Source organism: Aulonocara stuartgranti, assembly GCF_965226115.1.
Source record: "Aulonocara stuartgranti genome assembly, chromosome: 5".
Classification (NCBI taxonomy): Eukaryota; Metazoa; Chordata; class Actinopteri; order Cichliformes; family Cichlidae; genus Aulonocara; species Aulonocara stuartgranti.
This window is the reverse complement of record NC_138943.1, coordinates 33,590,071-33,612,977: the sequence shown is the minus strand read 5'-3', so window position 1 is coordinate 33,612,977 and position 22,907 is coordinate 33,590,071. Positions and strand designations below refer to the sequence as shown.

At 41.9% G+C, this 22,907-nt stretch overlaps 2 protein-coding genes across 3 annotated transcripts; both read left to right on the top strand.

Annotated features, from left to right (window-relative positions):
- Positions 1-548: 548 nt before the first annotated feature.
- mybl2b (v-myb avian myeloblastosis viral oncogene homolog-like 2b) lies at positions 549-9,354 on the top strand. Its single transcript, XM_082532400.1, has 15 exons — positions 549-838; positions 1,274-1,370; positions 1,506-1,577; positions 1,661-1,753; positions 1,851-2,071; positions 2,613-2,745; positions 2,840-2,899; positions 3,002-3,202; positions 3,372-3,644; positions 3,720-3,859; positions 4,820-4,916; positions 5,005-5,112; positions 8,014-8,118; positions 8,208-8,339; positions 8,437-9,354. The coding sequence occupies exons 1-15, from the start codon at positions 819-821 to the stop codon at positions 8,563-8,565; spliced, it is 1,881 nt and encodes a 626-aa protein (XP_082388526.1). The 5' UTR covers positions 549-818; the 3' UTR covers positions 8,566-9,354.
- A 1,228-nt stretch (positions 9,355-10,582) lies between these two features.
- On the top strand, positions 10,583-22,176 carry rpn2 (ribophorin II). Of its 2 annotated transcripts, XM_082532396.1 has the most exons (18): positions 10,583-10,677; positions 11,016-11,206; positions 11,307-11,402; positions 11,521-11,696; positions 11,802-11,877; positions 12,366-12,500; positions 12,587-12,763; positions 12,862-12,980; positions 13,219-13,324; positions 17,138-17,229; positions 17,349-17,463; positions 17,681-17,875; positions 17,955-18,041; positions 18,132-18,227; positions 18,735-18,810; positions 20,301-20,430; positions 20,993-21,092; positions 21,581-22,176. In XM_082532396.1, the coding sequence occupies exons 1-17, from the start codon at positions 10,665-10,667 to the stop codon at positions 21,042-21,044; spliced, it is 1,932 nt and encodes a 643-aa protein (XP_082388522.1). In that variant the 5' UTR covers positions 10,583-10,664; the 3' UTR covers positions 21,045-21,092; positions 21,581-22,176. The 2 variants fall into 2 exon arrangements, with proteins under 2 accessions (XP_082388522.1, XP_082388523.1); XM_082532397.1 differs by lacking the exon at positions 20,993-21,092 and having other exon boundaries at positions 10,602-10,677.
- Positions 22,177-22,907: the final 731 nt, after the last annotated feature.

Here is a 22,907-nt window from a genome sequence, read left to right as displayed (position 1 = left end):
CTGTTTAAAAAAATCTTTTAGCATAAAAATATAATTTTTATTAAAGAGCTCACACATACTGGTGGCCTAACCAATACAGAAACATAAAAAAAATACTTTTTGAATACTAGTACTATCAATTTAAGGCAGCTGTGGCATAAACCTTACACTGGGTGGTGGTCTAATAAGCACTGTATTATTTAAAAGCTGTTCACAAACATACTATAGATTTTCTGGGAAGGAAATGGTAGAAAGTATATTTAGTTAAAAGTGTAAATATGAAAAAACAAACAAAAAAATAAATTAAAATGACTTCATAAGTAAAAATATTTATGTGAAAGTGTCTGAAATTTTCTAGTAGAAAAATCGTGTTTTTTCAAACTAAATTTACTGTTTTACTGTTTTATTATGTAACAATATCTAAACATCTCCTCTGAGCAATTGGGTGTTTACAGTGTTTGACTAGGACACACAAATGACAGCAAAAAACATTATTTTACGATAATAAAACAAAATTTACACCGCTGGGACAAACCGGAAGCGTTCTTTGTGGCTACGCGCAGCTCCAATGCGCAGCTACGTCACTATCCGGTTCCTACGACAGAGAAGAGCGCGAGATAGAAATCCAAGAGCGCGGACAACTCTGGCGCTCCGCACCAGCTGGTTGTATAGGCTGTAACATTAGAAAAGTGCCGAGCCTCCATCACCAACACTGGCTACAGCATAGAGACATTAATCACGGGTATTACGACGACATAATACCGAGTACGTATGTACATGACGTGCAACGGCCGCCGGAGAAATCGCTTTCGGACCGTAAACAACAGAAATAGAGGGAAATGTCCCGGTGGCCGCGCGGGTAAGATGTTAATATTTATTACCTAAATTAGCTGTGCTTATTTTATTTTTTTTAACACGGGGGATAATGTGAGTATTTAACGTCTTCTGTTTAATACAGTCAGTTGGAAACTGCAGTCTTTACTGTTTGACCTAACCCTGCTATGCCTGGGAGCTCGCTTGTGTCTGTGCCGCCCTTTTTCCGGACACGGAAAACAGGCTTAGGGTTAAACTTGAGGCCAAACACGGTTTCTCTTAGATCTCACTAGATAAATAAATCACTGCTCAACACAGACATAATTGGCAAACAGTATGTTATTTCTGCGAGCTGTTGTCCGCGCAGTTGCTAGAAAAATAAGAACGATAATCTAGCTGTCTTCCGGACATCACCAGGGCCGGTCAGTAGTGAGTTGTCTGTCAGCTATGTTCGTCCACATCACAGTTGTTTGTCTCTCAGTGAGGATGGAGAGGAGGCCATGCATCAGGACACTGATTCTGATGTGGCAGAGCAGAGGGATGGAGGGAAAGTGAAGGTGAAATGGACTCAAGAGGAGGTATTTGTTTATTTTTATTTTTTGATATATATAATGTAAACCAGACCTTCATTTAAACATTGAAGTAAACCGACTATTTAGATGGCTTTAGAGGACAGGGATCATAAAAATGCTCATTTTTGGGTGTGTATACAGGATGAGAAGCTTAAAACGCTGGTTCAGAAACTGGGACCAAATGACTGGAAAACCATAGCCAGCTACATACCTGTGAGTCTGAACATCTTTTCTGTAAGAATGTATGTCAACAGAAATCTTTTTCAGTATTTTGAGTTTGCTTTTTTGTTTTTTAGAATCATACTGAACATCAGTGTCAGCACCGCTGGTTTAAAGTCTTGGACCCAGAATTAGTGAAAGGCCCCTGGACTAAAGAGGAAGATGAGAAGGTAGGTAGTTTAGAGGTGTTAACGGAGTAAATATGTTGTGAATAAAAGCATGCTGGTGATCTTCTTTTTTTTTTAACTTTTCTTTTTTGTCCTCTAGGTTATAGAGCTTGTCAATCTTTATGGCAACAAACAGTGGGCACTGGTAGCCAAGCACCTGAAAGGCAGACTGGGGAAGCAGTGCAGAGAGCGCTGGCACAACCACCTCAATCCCAGTGTCAAGAAGTCTTCATGGACGGCTGAGGAGGACCTCATCATCTATAAGGCTCACTGCCTGCTTGGCAATCGCTGGGCTGAGATCGCAAAACTGCTCCCTGGAAGGCAAGTAGCTACTCTGCCAGAAACAGAATTTGGCTGATATGAGCTTTTACATGCAAACTCCTGCTCTTTTCTGAATTGAATTCTTAAATTTTTAACTTAGAAAAGTTTGATACTTTGCTGTGCTTGTCAGATACTTTGTAACAACTGATGAACAATTTAATCAGCTGCCTATCTGGTGGGTCACTTGTCCTGCAATGGACTGCATGGACTCCTACACCACAGTCTTAAACTTAAACAGTAGTCCTTGTTCTGTTCTCAGCCACAAGGGACTTGTTCCAGCTAGACTGAGCCTGTAGGTCACAGCAGATCTTCGCAGCAGAGTATTGTCTACTGTTGTTTGTTGGAATCCTTTCATCCACAGGGTGTGAGACACACTTAAGAGGTAGTGTATTACATTGTTGGATGTCTCAGGAGAAGGGCCAGGGCTAGGTTGTTAGCAATAAGTCAACTTTCAAAACAAGTGCGAGGATTACTTTGTGTTGCCAAATAAAGTCAGTATGTGGGGAAACACTGCAATTCATGTCCTGATATATATTGACAGGACGGACAATGCAGTGAAGAATCACTGGAATTCGACCATCAAACGGAAGTTAGAGATGGGCTTCTACTCCGGGGAGGTCTTCAGGCCCAATGAGCTGGAGGAGCTGTGGGCTCGTGTTAACAAGGATGGTCAGGTGGGCTGTGTTTCCATGATGTCCTCCTCTATGATACAAGATACAAAAGATATGTATGGTGAGATACAGAAATTGGGTTCTTCTCATTACACAGGTGCCCAGTTGCTCTCAAGACAGTTCAGACAAGGACTCTGAGCAGAAGATCCCTCCTTCAGTAAGTGACTGTTCGCATTCATTAAAGAAAATAACACAGTTATCTTAAGTATCAGAAACTAGTCTATGCTAGTGTTGTTATAGAATCTCCTTTTTCCAATAGCTGCAAGAAACGTCAGCTAAAGCTGGCACCAGCAAAGCTGGGCCGTCAAAGTCTGTTCCCTCTCCAACCAACAGTCTGAGTCCCAAGAGTGAGGTGGACAGCACAGGAGCGCTGAACAGCACCAGCTGGGTGGTGGACAGCTCCGGATTTCTGTCTCCCACTGGCCCAGCTCTGAAGGAAGTGTTAGACATGGTGGATGGGGTGAATATCTACAATACTACGGGGTTATTTAAAAAAAAAAAACTGTCCTGGTTTTATATTGTCTATAATGTATTCTCTATACAGTTTGTCCTGCACCTGTTCAGTCTTGGCTATTTCACAGTCGTGGTTGCATGCTGACCTAACAAATAAATGTCTCTTCTGCACTAAGGATCTTGATGGCTGGTGCAACCTCGCAGCCTTTGACCTCCCCGAGGACAGTCCCAGCCCAGAGCGACATCAGTTTCGTCTGGAAGGCAGCGCCCTGCAGGAACTAAGCAAAGGCAGCAAAGGAGAACTCATCCCCATCTCTCCTGGGGGCGTCACACCCCCCTCCATACTGAGCCACCGGAGCCGAAGGTGCATCGCTTTGTCTCCCGACGCCAACAAGTCCATGACTCCTAAGAGCACCCCTGTCAAAATCTTGCCCTTTTCTCCATCTCAAGTAAGTCGCTTGTTCAGTGGTACTCGCAGTCATGTCCTATTAATGCACTCTACTGACAAATGTGTGTTTTTGCAGTTTCTCAACATGTGGACTAAGCAGGACACTCATGACTTAGAGTCGCCTCTCACGTCCACACCCGTGTGCAGCCAGAAAGCCATAGTTACCACTCCACTGCAGCGAGACAAGACGCCTCTCACTCAAAAGGAAAACTCAGTGTAAGAGTCCTCTAATTGGTGGAGGCATCTGATGGCTTCGTTTTTCATGGGTTCATCTAAAAACAGACAAATTTCTGAAGATCTGATGCCATCAAAGCATCTCCACCAACTTATAATAATGATTCTTGCACATTTTAATCTCATGTAATGTTCTTAGAATTATTAGAGTGTGTTTTTCTACAAGTACAAAGGGTTGTGGATTGAATATGTCAGATTCAATGGATTAACATTTATTACTAGTATTTTTTACATCAATTCAGTTTATTCATTTATTATATAGAACCAAATCACAACAAAAGTCACCTAAGGCACTTTATATTGTAAGGTAAAGACACTACAACAATAGAGAGAAAACCCCAACAATCAGGCGACCCCCCCCCCCCCCCCCCCATGAGCAAGCACTTGGCAGCAGTGGGAAGGAAAAACTCCCTTTTAACAGGAAGAAGCCTCAGGCAGAGGTTTGGAAACAGGACAAAAGAGACACTGTGAAAGAGAGTGAGAGATTAATAATAACTAATCATTAATTGTAAAGTGGTGTAAAAATCAGATATCGGTTTGATGCTGATTCAAGTTTGGAGAGATTAGATATTGGTGACGATGGGCTAATCGAGTCCTATGTTCAGTGTTTAATGCAGCACTTGCACTAACATAATATCTCGCCAGCACCTCGATTACTGTAACTATTCAGCCTGCTTGTGTCTTATCTGCTCAAAGCCACACGTATTAGTGAGGCGGTACACCCACCAGTGAGGGTGATCATAAGTGACGTAACACTGAGCTGAAATGAGTGGATAAAATTGGAAGTAGGATTTTTATTTTTGTCATTAACATAGTTTAAGCAGGGCCTGATGTTAATCTGAACAATGACTTCTAGCGTCTTTCTCACAGTAAGAATTATACGTTGTTAATCTAACACAGTGTATATGAACTTCTCTGTGTTCTCCTTTTTGTTTTCTCTAGTTTTGTTACACCCAACCACAAGTCTGAGCTGTGTACCCCACGAACTCCAACACCGTTTAAAAATGCCATGGAGAAGTACGGGCCTCTGCAGCCTCTGGTGAGCATCAGCATGTGCTGTCTGGGAAAACATGCTAGCTCTCGTCTTTCTCCTGTGCTGTTAACAGCCTTTTCTGCTCTTTTGTCAGCCTCAGACTCCCAACCTCGAGGACGACATAAATGAGGTCATCTTGAGAGATGCGGGGATCGACTTAATGATGCGCTTAACTCCACCCGAACAGAGGCGCAAAACTGTGGTAACTAAAAGCCGATTTTAATACATTGCACAGATTTTTAGTCATTTCAGTCAGAGGCTGGTGTCAGACTCACTTTCTGCCCAACATTTGATTCCAAGTAGGCCAGACTGGTAGATTTACTAACCTAATACACCTGCATATTGTTCCCCTTTCTTTTAGTATAAAGAAATATAATAAGATAAGATAAGATAGAACTTTATTAATCCCTCGGGTGGGTTCCTCTGGGAAATTCGACTTCCAAAAAGCACAGCAACGACCGAAGTTACAGTTACAGAATTGTTTTTTATATATATATATATATATATATATATATATATATAAAATACAGAGACAAATATAAATAAAATATACAAAGGGAATAAATAGGAATAAAAAATAAAAATACAAGTGAATTGCACATTTCAAGTATTGAGGTCTATTTCCACCATTGACTATTTACAAAAGTATTGCACAAGGTATTGTACAGTGAGGTAAAGAGGCACTACAGCTTAGTTGTTCCCCCTCCTTTGTCCACCTGTTTCTCCTCCCTCTCCCCTCCAGAGAGGAGTTAAACAGTTTGATGGCGTGTGGGACAAAGGAGTTTTTAAGTCTGTTAGTTCTTGTCTTGGGGAGAAGCAACCTGTCACTGAACAGACTCTTCTGGTTGTTAATGGCCGTGTGCAGAGGATGCCCAGCATTGTCCATAATGTCCAGCAGTTTCTTTAATGTCCTTTTCTCTGCCACTGTCACCAGAGTGTCCAGCTTCATGCCGACCACAGAGCTAGCCTTCCTGATCAGTTTCTCCAGCCTGGATGAGTCCCTCTTTGCTGTGCTGCTCCCCCAGCACACCACAGCATAGAAAAGTACTCCAGCAACCACTGACTGGTAAAACATCCTCAGGAGCTTCCTGCAGATGTTAAAAGACCTCAGCCTCCTGAGGAAGTACAGTCGGCTTTGGGCTTTTTTATACAGGTGCTCTGTGTTGCATGACCAGTCCAGTTTATTGTCCACCCACAGCCCGAGGTACTTGTACTTGTTGACCACCTCCACCTCCTCCCCCTCTATCTGAACCGGCAGTGGACCTTCTCTGGACCTCCCGAAGTCCACAACCAGTTCCTTAGTCTTTCAGGTGTTGAGTTGCAGGTGGTTTGTGTGACTCCATGCGACAAAGTTCCTCACCAGACTTCTGTACTCCTCTTCCTGATCATCCCAGATACACCCCATGATGGCCGTGTCATCTGCAAACTTCTGAATATGGCATAGTTCAGAGTTGTAGCAGAAGTCAGAGGTGTACAGGGTGAAGAGAAGAGGGGACAGCACAGTTCCCTGTGGTGCTCCTGTGCTGCTGACCACTGTGTCAGACGTGATGTCCTTCAGCCTGACGTACTGTGGTCTGTCGGTGAGGTAGTCGGAGATCCAAGCCACCAGGCAGGGGTCCACCTCCATCCTGTTCAGTTTTTCCTGAAGCATACAGGGCCGGATGGTATTAAAGGCACTGGAAAAGTCAAGAAACAGGATCCTGACCGTGCCTTTTCTCCCATCCAGGTGTGAGTGGGCTCTGTGTAGGAGGTACAGGATGGCATCCTCCACTCCGACACCCACCTTGTATGCAAACTGTAGTGGGTCCTGGGCATGTTGTACCTGTGGTCGGAGGAGGTTGAGGAAGAGCCGCTCTAGAGTCTTCATAAGATGTGACGTCAGTGCCACCGGTCGGATACCCCATCCATTAATATGAGGCTGAGATGTATTATAAAAATAAACACAATTTTGAGTTTGTCCACTTTAGGAAGATGCTACTACAGTAAATTAAAGAAAGTCGTCATCATCATGGCTCATTAGGCTTACACTGGAAAAAATAAATAAAATAACATCATAAAATTAAAAAAATTCTGGCTAGCAGCTCAATATCTAGAATTTAATTTAAAAATCATTAGTGTTCTCTTAATTCACAAAAACTGTCTCTTTTTTTCATCCCCATGGACCCGCTATACTAATATAGTAGTAGTGCGGGTGCTCTGACATCTTGATACTCCTGATCATAACATCCATAGTATACATATTGTGCACTAAATATCTAAAACCTGGAGTGAAACTGATCCTAGGAAAACTACTAAAAGTCTCACTAGCAGTTGTAAGTAGATGTAAGTTATTAAAATCATCAAACTTTACAGTTCAGTTACATGTGCTGTCATGCTCTGTCAGTGATAGCAGTGTGTTTCTGCTCACATGCATCAGGTCCCTTCACTTTTGTACACTTATACTGTGGGCAGTATAACACAGTGCTAATCCTACACTGAATATTCGAGTTTAAGACACAAATGCCAAAAAACACTAATACCTGGGGCAGGGAAGGGATCTACCGCTGTTTATGACATATCCTTCCCCTACTGGCTGAATAGTCTTAGGTGGTCTTCTTTCCACTATATAGGCTGCACGGTTTTGCACTCTTTTTGTTCTGCTATGTTCCACATAATTTAAAGAAAAAATCATTCTGAGTGCAACATGTATGAGTATAATACACCTAGAGCCGTAGCTGCAAACTGACAAATGTTAGTACGGAGGAATTCTGTTTAAAAGGGTTTTTGTAATGGTGCATGCAGGGGATGCTATTTTATTCTGTTAATGACCTTCAGCTACACAAACACTGAGCCTTTTGTAACTTGTAAAGTTTTGGAACATAGCACCTCCGTTCTTCACACTCAGGAGTTCCCACCTCGGGGCTGTCAATCACAGTTGTCACACACAGAAAGCAGCCTTGTTCAGTCGCTGTACCCAAAGCAGGCTCTTACTGCCACCACTCTGTGAGAATGCTTTGAGCTAAGAGCTGCTGACAGCTCATTGCTACCCTCCTTCCATTCTTCACTCAGATATTTTTAACAGACCTTGTTTCTCTTTGCCGATTTGATCGTCTTTTATTGCCAGCATCGCCCTCCTATGAAGAAAGTGCGTAAGTCGTTGGCGCTGGATGTAATGGACTGCCAGGTGATGCCTACATCCAAACGTAAATCAGCCAAACACAACATCAAGGTAAAGTGTGTGGAAACGCTTTATTAGCCTGCGTGTGGTTTAGTCATATCCTAATTCTTGATATTTGGTCCTTACTTTCTTGGCCACAGGAAGAACCGATGTTGATTTCTGTCAGCTCTTCACCACTTAGCAGCAAGCGGCACGAAAACATTTTGGATCAGGGCTTCCTTTTGGGACCAAGTGACAGTGCCATATTTCCCAGCACAGTCCCCCCAGTTCCAGTATGTTCCACCTTTTTGCTCTTTTGAGAGGAGTTATAAGTGTAATCAGAGTGTGAAGTCATTTACATCTGTTTATGGGTTTTTTTTTCCTCCACAGATGTCAAAGGAATGGGAAATGGTTGTTTGCGGACAAACTAAAGACCAGTTAATAATGACAGAAAAAGCCCGGCGCTACCTTCGCTCACTAAAATCCCACGCTCCTAGCCGGGCTCTGATCCTGTCCTGAGATGGCTCGTGTTTTTACGCCAAAATGTTACTTATCCAGAACTTACAGTTGCTATTTTCCCATTTCTCCTGAGGGCCTGGTGTACTTTGTGGCGGAGAAAGAGTCACGTCTTGTAAGGTTAGCGCCATGTTTGAACAACACGTTAGCGATCAGGTTATTGACAGTGTTAGGCCTGTCTGAAAGAGAATGTTGCTTTTAGATGTAGAGTCAGGCTGCCAGGCATGTTTAATTCCATAGTTGTTATTTCAGTGTTTGAAAAGAACGAATGAATGTTGAGGGGGAAGAAGAAGAATGTGTAAATGAAAAATCAAGGCTGTATAGTTTTGCCATCACTGGGGAAAAAAAAAAAGGTTTTACATGTGATTAAACAGTTTTTTTAACATTGTGTTTTGTACAAAGGTTGTCCCTCCATATCCGTGTTCTGTGTTATAGAGGATTTACAGGTTGAACAGTAATGCATGAAGGGAACACTTATTGTAGGATCTATTTAGCATGTATAGATTCGTTTTATGATGCATTTCGGTACACACAAATTGTAGCTTCCCACACATTGGAGAGAAATTGACACTAATCATATCTCTAAAGATGAGGAGCTACCCATCAAGATGCGTACATCTCAAGTTTTAATCTGTAATAGTCATTTATGTGAGATGTAGTGAAGGTGTAAAAGTGTTCCAACTGTTGGTGTGAAGGGGATTATAAATAATGTGACACTGTAAATAGAGTTGACTGTTTGCTCTGTCATACAAGAATGTTGCAGAATTGAATAAAATACTGATATGTTCAATACACTTGCTGTTTGATTATGCTGCTGCAACTTTGTGATGCAGTCCTGACAAATTAAGGTGTATAAAGTAGGCTTTGTTTTAGTTGGAATGTGCTGAAAGTGTGGTCTAATAATTGGAGCCTGTCTTAGTTTATGCAACATTTTGTTCAATTATGTTTATATGGCACCAATTCACAACATTTGAATCGGGTCACATTAGAATAGAATAGAATAGAATAGAATAGAATTCAACTTTATTGTCATTGCACAGGTACAGGGCAACGAAATGCAGTTTGCATCCATCCAGAAGTGCTTTAGTGATATATTACATTATATTACAAGGCAAAGACCCAACAATCAGGAAGCCTCAGCAGGTTAAAGGTTAGAGGTTAAAGTTCTTTCCTAGCTTGAGTTGGAGTTGTCCAGGTAACTTAAATTAAGATATTAACTTTCAGAATTTTCCAATCACATTTTCTTAATGCAAGATCTAAATTTCTGAGTACACAGGAATGTGAAAAAACAATTTCCTAAGGCTCTATGTAAGCCTGTGAAAAATTCAAAAACAAACTGTTTCCATTGAAAGTATCAGTGTAAGTGGAGTACACTTAATGTACTCACCATCAGTACAAGAAACCACCTCGATAAAAACAGGTTTTGGCAGTTGACTCACGTGGTGTACTTTAGGGTGACCATATTTTGATTTCCACATAAGAGGACACTTGGCCCGGTCATGAAGAACTTTAATAATACCGTTTGCTTCAAGAAAACTTTAACATTATTAAACGACGAAAACTTCTCTATGCGGTTAATGAATGGTGAAATAAAAAAAATGTCATATAGGCTTTTACAAGTCAAGTGCAAAAAAAGAGCACAGTTGGTCACATTAGTGTACTTTTAAAATTAGTTGTAAAATGCTTACAATTTAAATGCGGTTTTTATAAATGAAAAACAAAAACTAAACAAGTCCGATTTGCAAATACTACTTTACAGTGATATCGGTAGCTGTATAGGTACAAAAATCTAGAAATTTCCTGAAAGCATCCAGAATCCTGTTGCAGTATGGCGACGGCACAGCTGATATTTGCGAACATGATCTACAGTTTGCATTCGATGTCAAAGAATGTAAATATAGACCATTATTTTATTTACAGTGCGTCTTACACGTATACAAAGTATTTATATATTAAAATAATAATAATAAAAATGATAATTTTAGTGGGCATTTATTTTTAAATGCAACGTGTACAGCCGGATATCCCTCTACTGACAGGTCGCGCTCTGAGACACCGGAAGTAATCGTCGCTTTTGGTGACGCTGCATTAGACCTCAAGACATGGACCGGTCTAGTGAGTACATTCCTTTACAAAACGCCGAATTGAATGTCATTTATGTGCATCTTTGGTTTTATTCATGTCGTGTAAGCTTTTGTTGAAATGCAGGTTTTATCGTTGGTGGAAAAATACCGCTCTGTGCTCGCAGTGTGCCGTTTCCTGCTGACGTTAGCTTGCTGGCTCGTAGCTAGACCTGCACGAGCGAGCGTTACATGAATGAATGAATTGTATGTTGAGAAGCTATTATAAAAATGTATTATTCTGTTTATTATATATTTAATTTTGTGTTTATGAATTCACCTTTCGAGCAGCAGCCGGCGTCAGATTACTTAGTCCATGCTGTGTGTCCGCAGGGCTGTTCGGGTTGTTCTTTCTCAGCCTGGCTCTTTCCGGAGCTCAGGCGCTCACACCGTCACATTACCTCTCCCTGTCTGATGTGGCCCGACTGCAGAACCTCCTGAGCCAGCAGTTCACTGACCTGGAGTCCGCATACTACTCAGTTGTAGGTCTGACCAAGCTGGGAGCGACAGTTCCCGATCACGAAGTGAGAAAAACAGTCCTTCATTATTTGCATATGTAATATATGGACTCTAGACTCCCATCGGTCTTCACTATGTGGCTGTTTTGCATTTGTTTGTTTTTAGGATGTGTGCCAGTTTGTGAAATCTCAGCTTGATTCCACTAGTGTTGATTCACTCTTCTTTGCTGCTGAGATCAGTCGTGCCATTTCAGGATGTGAGGTATAAAAATATTTCATGGTGTCTCTCTGTCTGTTATCCCTTCTTTCTGTTAGAGATAAGTGTAACAGAAATGCATGAATTACATTTGTGTGCATTGTTTTTGTTTTTAACTCTTTAGATCCCTGTATCCAACGAAACCCGCGACCTCCTCCTGGCTGCAGTCAGTGAAGATTCGACCATGACTCAGATTCATCGGGCTGTGACTGCTCTCAGCTCTCTTGGGCTTCCTCTTGCTTCCCAGGAAGTTGTAGGTTCCTTGACAGCCCGGATCAACAAAGAGGATAATGTTATGGCGTAAGTGTTAGATGCTTTTCAGTTGTCATTACCAAAAAAATACAATAAAAATAAAGAGAGTCTATGCATCTTATTTTACAATAAATGGGTGTTCTCTTTGGACAGCATCACCATGGCTCTGCAAACAGCATCCCAGCTTTCCCAGCAGGCAGAGCTCGGAGGAATACTGGAAGAAATTGAGGTGAACTTTAAAACTACCACCAGATGGTGCTGTCTCACTATTTTTTGATTTATAGCAAGAAATCCTATATCTTCAAAATGGGCCCTATTGTATTTACTTATGGTTTTATATTTTTATTCTTTGACCCTAAAAGGATTGCTTTGCATGATGTAAAGCTGCAAATGATCCACATTTGTGTTGCACTAGGCCTTGGGACAGCCTCTTTGTTCAAATGAGGCATTTTAGTTTCCTTCTGGTTGGCTTCTTTTTACCAGTCACAAGGTGTGAACAACAGATGAGCTGAGCAAGTCAGTGATATCCTCTCTCAGTGACAGTAAGGAGTCGGGAGTAAAAAAAACCTCTGAAGTCTGAACTTTTGACTCGGAGGTGTTACTTGTACATATGCTGACCTTGGCTTTGTTTAATAAGAGTATCTATCACTGCAACAATATGCACGACAGAAATTAAGGTAAATTCTAACTCCCCTTCTGATGGCTTTTCCCTTCCAGGATCTGACAGCTCGCTTGGATGACCTCGGTGGCCTCTACCTCCAGTTTGAAGAGGGACTCGAAGCAACCGCCATGTTTGTGACCGCTGCTTATTCCCTGTCAGATCACATGGACATGGAGCCTCCTATCAAAGAGGTCTGATATCTGTTTGTGAGGTGCTGTACCAGCTGAAGTTATATCGATTTGGCTTGGTATTGATGGCAAATGTTCTCTTCACACAGGATCAGGTCATCCAGCTGGTGAATTCTATCTTCAGCAAGAAATCCTGGGACTCTCTGGCTGAGGCTTTCAGCGTGGCAAGCGCCGCCGCTGCTCTGTCCGGCAACCGCTTCCACGTACCGGTAGTCGTCACTGCCCAGGGCCCAGCTACTGTTTCCCACAGCCAGCCAACCCTGCAGGTACACATGATGGATCGTGTTCTATCTACAGCCCTCAGTGTGGTTTTTAATCACCTCACAGTCACATCACCCTGTCTCTCTCTCTTTCTGATTCACAGCTCCTTGTCACTGATGTCATGTCTCAACCACTAGACTCAGCCAACGTGGTGGTGGAATCTGCATACGCTGTGGCCTCGAAGGCTGCTATTCTCAACCAAGCACCATTCACAATTAATGAGTATGTATAAGAATCCAAATGTATGTTAGCTGTACAGTCGTCTCTCAAGTTCCCCAGAAGTTGAGATTTATCCCCAACGACAGGGTAAACTCCAGTATTAAAGCAGACAGTTGTCATTGGCTGTAGATTGTGTTTCTAATCCTCTTTACATAATATCCCAACGTACTTTCATTTTACAGTAAATTGTGACTGCAGCCCCAGCTGTTATACTGAGTTCTTCTTATTTTCTCCTTTTCAGCGGCGTCTTTGAACTGAACTTCATGTCCAGCCAGCCAGCCAGCGGATATTACCAGTTCACCATTGCAGTGACCGGGGACAGCCGGCTGGTTGCCAATCATGTCGAGGTACGTTTTTTTTCTTGCTGCATTTAGCTGGAATTGGCATGCACAATAATAGTCATTGTTATTTTTCCAATCAGTGGTTCTTTATTTAGGTTTACAGTGACTCCTTTTCCCTTTTGTCAGGGGTATATGTAAAATAAATCATTGTAATAACACACAATCAGAACAATAAGAAAAGTAGTCTTAGACCCCCCCTTAACTAATATGAAATATTTGCCTGAACCCTGTAGTCTGCACCTAAGGTCACTTTTAATTGCTGCTGTTTTGAAGCAAATATGTGACTCGTTAGTGTTTGCAGAGCAAAGCAACAAGCAAATATGAAAAAGTGAAAAAAAAATGTTTTCATTTTTTCTTTAACTAAAAAGCTTAAAATACACACAGCTCTCTGTTAGTCACATGTTATGTTACGTTAGGGCAGTGGTTCCCAAACTTTATTTTGCTGGGGCCCCCTTTGTTTTACAAGAAAAATGTTCGCGCCCTGCGCGCGCACAAACACATCCTCCAACCACACACACCCATATTTTGCTCCATTGCGGTTTATTTCACACCTCAAACATTTAGTAAACAATTAAGCAAATACAAGTAATCTGCAATAAATTACAGGTAATAATAAAATAAACTACTAACTCTTGTACGGTACGTCCACACCTACACGGGTATTTTTGAAAACGCAGCTGTTTCTATGTGCTTGGGCCTTTCGTCCGCACCTAAACGGCGTTTCAAATCACCGAAAACTGAGATTTTTTTAAAAACTCCTTTTTTATGTTTACATGTGGACGAGGAATACAGAGTTCGTAACACAACGTCAAAGGTGTGTGCCTTTTTTTCACGTCACGCTGTGCGCCACGTTATTGTTTACGTGAGATGAATTGCAGAATGGCAGATAGAGACAAAATACTGTTAATCTTCAGGTTTTACATGTTTACATATACACACGCAGTTACTGTCCCTCCATTTACAAAGGCAGAGGCGTCACAGTGGGATTATTTTACGTGTAGTTGTTTTTTTTCCTGTGTAATAATATTCAACATTACTATCAATCCATTTTTCAAAAAATGCCTCTCTGTGCAAAATGGGTTTAAAAACAAACAGCTGTGGGATCCTGTTTGTCCGTGATTTGAACAGCCCAGCGCTGCTCCCGACGCAGGGAAAACCAATCCTGCAGGGGAGACCTACCTCGGCACTTGTGCAGGTGAAGCCAAAGGGCAGACATGCTTCACCATATTTTCTAGTCTTTGGCTTAGAATGAAGTTGGTTTGGAAACATATTCCGCGATGCTTCATCTCCTGCTTTGCGTTTGTGTGGGCGCCCCGTGCTAGCAGTGTCCAAGCCTCCCCCCCCCTTTTCATACCGCGCCCCCCCTGCAATGGCTCTGCGCCCCCACTTTGGGAAGGTCTGCGTTAGGGCATGTCGCGTCTCTTTCTTCATCCTCGTCTTTATATGTAGCCACAAACATCCTCCCAGCTGTTGTACTGTTATTCTACCTTGAAAGATGACATTACCCAGAATACCATTCTGTAAATATGAAAGATTTGGAAAGTGTTCATATTTCAAACACTGTTACGTGCTTTGATTTCAGGAAGCTGTTGATTATTAAAGCAAAACTTATGTGAATAGGTGGAGATGTTTGGCCATAATGTACATCTACCATGTTTGGGAAAAACCAAACACGGCACATCAGCACAAACTCTTCTTCTTTCTGGCAGTAAAGTTTGGAATGGCTGAAAGAGAAAAGAATCAACATGTCGTAAAGGTCCAGTCAAAGTCTAGAACTCAACCTGATCAATATGCTGTTGATCTTAAGAGAGCTGTGCTTAAATGAATGCCTTAATCAAATATAGTCAAACCTCAATGAGCTGACGCAGTTTTGTAAAGAAGGGTGGGGTCAGAATTCCTCTACAACGATGTGAGAGACGGATAAAGTCGTACACAAAACAGTGACGGTGGTTCTGCTAGCTGTTGAATGTTGGGGTGTGCTTAGTTTTGAACAGCGCTGCATAGACTGCATAGAAAACTTTCCTTTTAATGAATATACTACAAGTGTAGCTTGAGCTTCAACTTCTTAAACTGTGTCCACACAAAATGATTCCCTTTGAAGCTGACAGCTCATCGCTTGCACACGTTCCAGGCTCCAGTTGCCTAGGTAACCCTTTAATGCATTGACTACTAGGTCATATCTCAATCGAAAGTATCCTGCACTCGCATTGGTACTCGCTTTCCGCCAACTTTGCATCCCAGTGATTATTTTACTCGATCACTTTCTGTGGGCTCTGGTCGCTACGTGTGGATGCAGCTCTAACTCCTGTAAAATCCACAATAGGCATTTTGGTTTATTGAGTGCTATTTGACTTATTATTGACTTAATATTCATATAATTAAAGAAATTACTGCATGTATGCTGATACATCTGGTGTACTGCCCATCCCACTAACCAGCAGGCTGTTTGTATTAATGACAAAGGGCCTGCTGTTGGGCTTGTGGAAATGGTGGTCCTCTACAGCTTCAGGAGCTTTCTTTCACTGCTGATGTTCAGTTATGGCAGAAATCAGAATAGTTTTGGTCAGTAATGAGTTTGCAATTATTAACACGAGTGCTCTACAATCTTTATGTATTTCCTAACTTAAAAACATGTTTGTTTTTTTCAGCAGATTGAACTTTAGCTACAATCTAACTGAAAACCAAATAAATAAAACTTGATCAGGGAGATGTGGTTATGCAGATGATCTTGTTTTCTATATAATTAAAAACAAAAATTAGAAGAACATATTTGTGCAGCTCTTGTTCATTCATATTGAGACATGACAAAGCTGGAGGGTGGGGTATAACAGGATACTGTGCAGTATGTGGGAACAATGGTGCACGTCATCAGACAGTCTCTCCATGGAGACTGTCAGGATATTTCACCTGGTTGTTCGCAGGAGAAGTGCCGTAAAATGCTCTGTGTCCAATGGAAAAGGGAACACGAGAGAGAGAAGTACAAAATCAGGCTGCTTTCTTGGCTCCTCGCAGCTGGCCAGTCACGACATGAAGTGGATGTGAACCCAGTTACAGAAATCGTTGGACAGACCACTCTAACGTGGTGCTGGTGTGTGTGTGTGTGTGTGTGTGAAGTACCTGCTGCACCAGTTTAAAATTTGTGTTCATTCAAGTCCAGCAGCTTGGAGAAGGAAAGGAGAAGGAAAAACAGGGATCCATCATTTCTTAAATGAATAAAGAAATAATTATGTTTATAAGGTTCTCATCAGCAAGTATTTTATTTGCCATGTACTTTGTGGGGGAAAAAAAAAAAAGTAAAATCATATGTCAGTCCAGCAAACCTCTGATCCGAGGGATGATGGCACCGTCTTGAAGTTGGCACTTGTAGTTCTCATTTTGCTCTTTTGCAGTCTCGGTGTAGTCACGTATGGACCAGCTCTCCATCTGCTACACATTTTGGTTGGAGTGGCCCTCCGGGGCTGCTGATGCAAGCTTTGGTCCAGCTACTGTTGAGTTGGATTCTGCGATCCTCTCTGGGGAAGCAGCTGAATGCTGTTGAGTTTTTCCACAGTAGCATATTAAACCATATTAAGGAGACATTTGAGCAGTGATTAAACTTTGAAAACAAGAGTAAAGGGATTGTCCACTCCTTTTAGATCCATTACAGATGTGTAGAATGTGATTTGCATCCAGGATAATCTGTTCAGGCTTTAATATACCTGGGCTGCCTGCCCGTGTGCAGGCTGTGTGGGGAACCACTGAATTCTCATTGCATTGTTTGTGCACACACTTTGACTACTGTACTCATGACTCTGCTTTGTACTCTGTCTCCACCTGTAGCTTAAAGTGAAGGTGTCCACAGAGGTGGCTGTGACCAACATGGACCTCTCTGTGGTGGATAAGGACCAGAGCATCGGCACAAAGACCACCAGGTTGGAAATCAAATTTAAAAAGTGGTGCCAGCTTTTGTTGATCCACCGTAAGAGGAAAGTAAAATACTAAATGATTTTCATCTGTTTTTGTCTTTTCTTTTTGGTAAATACACATGCAGGGTGGACTATCCTTCCAAAGCTAAGAGCTCCTTCACAGCAGACAGCCACCAGAACTTTGCCATGTCCTTCCAGCTGGTTGACATTAACACTGGAGTGGAGCTCACACCTCACCAGGTGTGTAATCAGAGTGTGACAGGAACACATGTCTACAGCAAACTGCTGACAGAACACTTGTTTCTGACTTCGTCTGCTTTTATAGTCTCGTTTGTGACCATACGGCCCTCATAGTGAACGTCTAGTCAAACGCAAGAAGACACACACTGGTTATGGCAGGAGGGTGAGCTCAAACCCTCACCTGATGTCAAAAACCTGTTTCTTGTCCATGTTGCAGACCTTTGTACGGCTGCACAATCAGAAAACTGGCCAGGAGGTCGTGTTTGTGGCCGAACCCGACAGCAAGAACCTGTACAAGTTTGAGTTGGACACAGCCGAGCGGAAATCGGAATTCGACTCCATCTCTGGCACCTATTCTCTCTACCTCATCGTTGGAGACGCCACTTTAGAGAATCCCATCCTGTGGAACGTGGTGAGTGTCTGAGGCCTGTTGGCGATAGCGAGTCCTCGCTGACGTAAACCCTGCTCACCCACTTTTAATCTTTTGAAAGGCCGACGTCATTCTGAAGTTCGTGGATGAGGAGGCCCCGGCAACAATTCAACCTAAGACTCTTTATGTACCCAAACCAGAGATTCAGGTACTAGTTATGCTCTCTTAACATCTCATTTACTGGCTGATGATAGAATGAAACCAGCTTGATTTTAACAATCTCCTCATGTTTGTGCAGCATCTGTTCAGGGAACCTGAGAAGAAGCCCTCCACAGTGGTTTCCAACACCTTCACTGCACTCATCCTGTCTCCCTTCCTGCTGCTGCTCATTCTGGTAATAATAATAATAATAATAATAATAATAATAATAATAATAATAATATGTTTGTACAAAATGTTTCCCTTTTTTTTTTTTTTTTTTTTCCACTCTCCATCTAGCTGTGGTTTCGTATACGTATGGAAGTAATTTGCTATTTAAAGAGACACACCTACAAACAAACCTATTTCATTATCAGTCCAAGCTTTCCCTGATAGCTCGTCCGCCTGTGCTATTGCTCTGTGCAGTGATCTTTTTTTCCCCTGTTGAAAAGCTCTTCAGTACGAAGCCTTCACAGACAGTGAATGAGACTCTAGTCCACTATGACTATAATACTTGTTTTAATTTGAAATCACAAAAGCTATAGTGTATTTTTCCCCTGGCATTTTCAGTGATGAATAATAGTCATTGTTGCCGTGGATCAGTTCATTGTGCGTTAGGTGGTAAACAATTTTTTTGGCTCTTTTGTCCTCTAGCAGAGGACGAAAAATCACATTGTGTTTTATTCCCCTCTCTCCTCTGTAGTGGGTCAAGCTCGGCGCCAACATCTCCAGCTTCAGCTTCTCTCCGAGCACCATCCTGTTCCATCTGGGACACGCAGGTTAGTCCCCGTGTTTGAAATGAAATCTTTGCCACAGACTCGACTTTTTTCCAGCTTCTTTGCCTGCTGTTTGCCCGCTGTTGTTCTACACGATGAGCGAATTGCTGTAAGAACAGCTGACATTACGCAGAATGATTATTCTAAGTATGCATTATTCATGAAATTCCCCAAACACCTCTGTGACATTAAGTCAGTTTTCCATGTGCGGAATTTAGCAGCCAAAAGAAGCAAAAATTTAAACCCAGAAAAGCACGACAACAGGAAATGCAAATTTCTGCTCATTTCCATCATCACTATTGTTGTGCAAATTGCTCTCCAAAGTAAACATCTGGTGGGGCTACATCTCCCATGAAGTGTCAAAACCACTGAAATCGAGGGCACTTCATGATGACACAAAAGTGCGACAGGCAATTGTGACAGGAAAACAATGCAGAATTCCAGCAGACTTAGCTCTGTGCGTTTTTTATCACCACAGAGTTCAGTGTTCTCGTCACGCCACACAGATCCGATGCTTCACCTGCCACAGTGCTCTCTTTAAAGGGAGGTTTGTGTTTTAGGCATAAAAAATTTCCTTCGAAGTGCCGTGTCTCCCGATGTCTCTGTGCACACGTGGCAAAACCTTCATGGCTCTGTAACAGTTTAATGTAATTTTTAACGCAACTTAAAACATTTTCGTGGAACATTTGTGCTTTCTTAGTGGCCGCTTCCCAGAATATAAAGGGAAAAATGTGTGTTCCCCAACCAGTTAGCAAATGTTGGCTGGTTACTGCTGGGTGAAACCAGTTGCACAGGGTAGTGTTTTTAGAACCAGAATGGGATAGGAAACCTATCTCATGTTAGTGACTGGCAGCAACCTGCCACAACTACTTGCTAACTGGGTCGGGTTCAGTTTTTCTTAGACCAGCGGCTCCCTGGGGATCACTAAACAGTCACTAGGCTGAGGGACTCTTAGAAGTTTAAATATTTAAATATTGGACTCATTTAGTGTGACCCGTAACAAGTGACTGAGCCCATAAACTCATCAGCAACGTGTTTGCAGATGTCAGGACAGAGCGTGGTTTCTGTAAGCTTTGTAGGATGAGCCATTAGGAAGAAGCCACTTGTTAAATGCTAGTTGAGTTGGCATGTTAATTAACCAGCTAATGTGATCCATGATACTAACACATGTAGGCTATAGTGTAAGTTTTAGAGTGAATGACGTGACAGCACAATGGCTACTACAGCGCAACAGGATGGTGGCTGCAGTTCTGTTAATGGCTGTTGCTGGCTGTCCAAACCACAGGACCACTGTAATACTTCCAGTAAAAATATTAAAGGTTTTATTCTATAATTATTTCCTTTTGTTACCATGAAGATATATGTCAAATTCAAAGGACTATGGCTCAGTATATCATAGCATTGGAGCATTCTATATGTTGTGAAGGAGTGGAGATGGGGAACTTGGCTGGGTGGTCATTAATGTTCAAATCTATTTGGCTGTTTCATTTCAGCCATGCTGGGCCTGATGTACGTCTACTGGACCCACCTGAACATGTTCCAGACTCTGAAGTACCTGGCAATCATCGGCGGTGTAACTTTCCTTGCCGGAAACCGCATGCTGGCCCAGAAAGCAGTGAAGAGGTACGCCTGCCAAATGCGACTGGCACAAATGGCTCCTAGAGAGTCCTTAATGGTAGAGAGAAAGCCTAGCCCTTTTCCAGATAACAAGGACTTCAGTGCTGTGAGGCTTCTAGGTAGTTCTTATCTCCAAACTTGAGGGAAAGTGCCTATTCTATATTCGTAGCTGTTCAGTGGGCCTGCAGAGGCTAATTTCGATATCAGGCTCTCTGCCAGTAGAAGAGCTTGTGCATACTTGGAAAAGGAGAGAAGAACAGCAGCAAGATCTAAAGGAGTGAAAGCAGTGATGATATCAGGGGCAATTTCTTCACCGTGATTATGTAGAGCTCTTTGAGGGCCAGAGTGAGCAATTTGTCTCTGACTCGAGAGCTCGCTTTGTAATTGTCCGCCTTTACCTCTTGATCTCACAACAGCCCATTTAACAACGTAGAAGATTTCAATTAACGATTTCACCAATGTCATTCTCCAACTGAGGACTTTGTCCCTTCTTCCAGGCTAGTTTTTGTCTCGTGAAGCTCTTTTCTTTTCTTTAACCCTTCTATCCACACCTCGCTGTGTCTTACAGGATTGCTGCAGAGCAAAGTAGTAGATTGGCAAAGTATAGAAGCCTTCGATAAAGCCTCCCCCATTTGTAACAAATGAGTCGGTTCTGCTTCCAGGCTGAAGTAAGGGCATCCTCACAGACTGCATCCACTGCGCATTTCCATAATGTCTCGCAGCGTGCATGGCTGTGTGGTGCTCATTCTAACTCCGAGTGTTCACATGTACTTGCTGCCACCCCCCCCACCCCCCCTCTGGTTTGCCTCTTCACTCATCCCACCACGATCACTGCAACCATAGCCATGCAGCCACTTGGACAGTCCCTCCATTGTGTTGTCTAACACTCGTGGTTCTGGTTGTACCATTACATTTGAGAGATGTGTTTTGTGTCCATGTCCGTGCATCGTCCACGACTTGAGAGATTTTGGTCATGATGGTTGCTCTGTGTTTTTGCCTACTTACACTGTGTTTTTGTGGTAGGGTGCACAATCAGAATGCATGATCCATGATTTGTCAGTGATCAGGTGCTCAGTGAGAACCCAGAGAGGTTCTCATTCATTCATTCATTGTCATGTCTGTAATAACTAATGCTTGTTTTTGTATTTCTCCACAGAAATCAGAAAAAATAGGGGCAAGAAAAAAGAAGATGATTGTTTTGTTGTTTCCATCAAAACCTTGTTTTGTTTTTTGTTTGTTTTTTTTTGGTTTTTTTTAAGAGAAAATGGGACGAAAAGTTGAAAACTTCAAAGCATGCAGTTTGTCTGTGTTGCCAAATGGAAGAAATTGAAATATCACCACGTCTCTGGGAGTCTGGAATAACACTCAGTGCAGAGGACTGTGGAGCTACTGATCATTGCACTTCATCTTCCTGTGAGATTTGTTTTCTTATTGCGAGCTGTTTTTGTTGGTTTCTTTTTTTTTGTTTGTTTGTTTTTTTTAAACCTGGGTTTGTCCCGCCCCCCTCCTTATTTTATTTTATTTTATTTGGTACATTCCTCTTTTTTGTCCCTCAGCTCACCTCGTAACATTTTTCAACTGTTAATGAACCATATTGGCAGTAATACTGACACATGGAACATTTCTGTGGCTGTTTCCTATTTGATACAGAGTCGATGTCTCTGAGAAAGTCTGTTAATAAGTAAAAAAAGAGGGCAATTTGAGGATGTTTTTGTAAAGAAGAACAGGAAATAAAGGTGCTGGGGAGGTCAAGTCTCACGTGTTTCTTTCTTTTTCTTATTATAGAGAAGAATATGAGCTCAGTGGGTTTTTTGTGTATGTCAAATTGATTATATATATATCTCTTATATATTTTATTTTTTTGTCATCACAGTAGGGGAGAAAGAAATGATATTTGCTTGGGTAAAAACATTCTTCTTTTTCCAGCTACAATCTAAAGGTGTCTCCTAAACACATTAGATAAATGATAAATGTACTTGCACTGCCATAGTACTTTCTTAATCAAAGTCACACTGCTGCTTTTAAAAGCTACACCTTTAGTGATCCCACAGACTCCACTGAATGCATCAGAGGCCATTCAGGGTTCAGTATCTCACCTAAGGACTCTTAAGGTGCCTGAACTGGAATAGCCAGAGATTGAACTACTAACCCTCTGATTGGTAGATGACCTGCTCTATCTCCTGAGCCACAGCAGCCTCGAATTTATTGCAGGTCTGAGTGGAGGGCGGCTACATGTACTGAATGCAAATGAGCAGATTGTGGGAATAAAAATAAAAAGCACAGCATAGGGAAAAAAAAGTGGAGAGTTCGCTATTTTGTAGTGCAGTCAGAATATAACCTATTACTATAGCTTATATAAGATAAAAGATGAATACTTTTATCTCCAAAAGTTAGGAATTTATTGTGAAAAATGCTTCGTCTGATAAAAATATATCACAGAATAAAATTATTAGTATTTTAAAAAAATTCTCTAAGCAAGGAGC

Excerpts from the sequence above, each read along its gene's own strand:
- rpn2 (XM_082532396.1), top strand. Across the intron at positions 11,403-11,520 it reads GTGCCATTTCAGGATGTGAG|ATCCCTGTATCCAACGAAAC; the intron begins GTATAAAAATAT and ends TTAACTCTTTAG. Across the intron at positions 12,764-12,861 it reads ACAGCCAGCCAACCCTGCAG|CTCCTTGTCACTGATGTCAT; the intron begins GTACACATGATG and ends TCTGATTCACAG.
- mybl2b (XM_082532400.1), top strand. The coding sequence starts at position 819 with ATGTCCCGGTGGCCGCGCGG. Across the intron at positions 1,578-1,660 it reads CCATAGCCAGCTACATACCT|AATCATACTGAACATCAGTG; the intron begins GTGAGTCTGAAC and ends TTTGTTTTTTAG. Across the intron at positions 8,340-8,436 it reads GCACAGTCCCCCCAGTTCCA|ATGTCAAAGGAATGGGAAAT; the intron begins GTATGTTCCACC and ends TTTCCTCCACAG.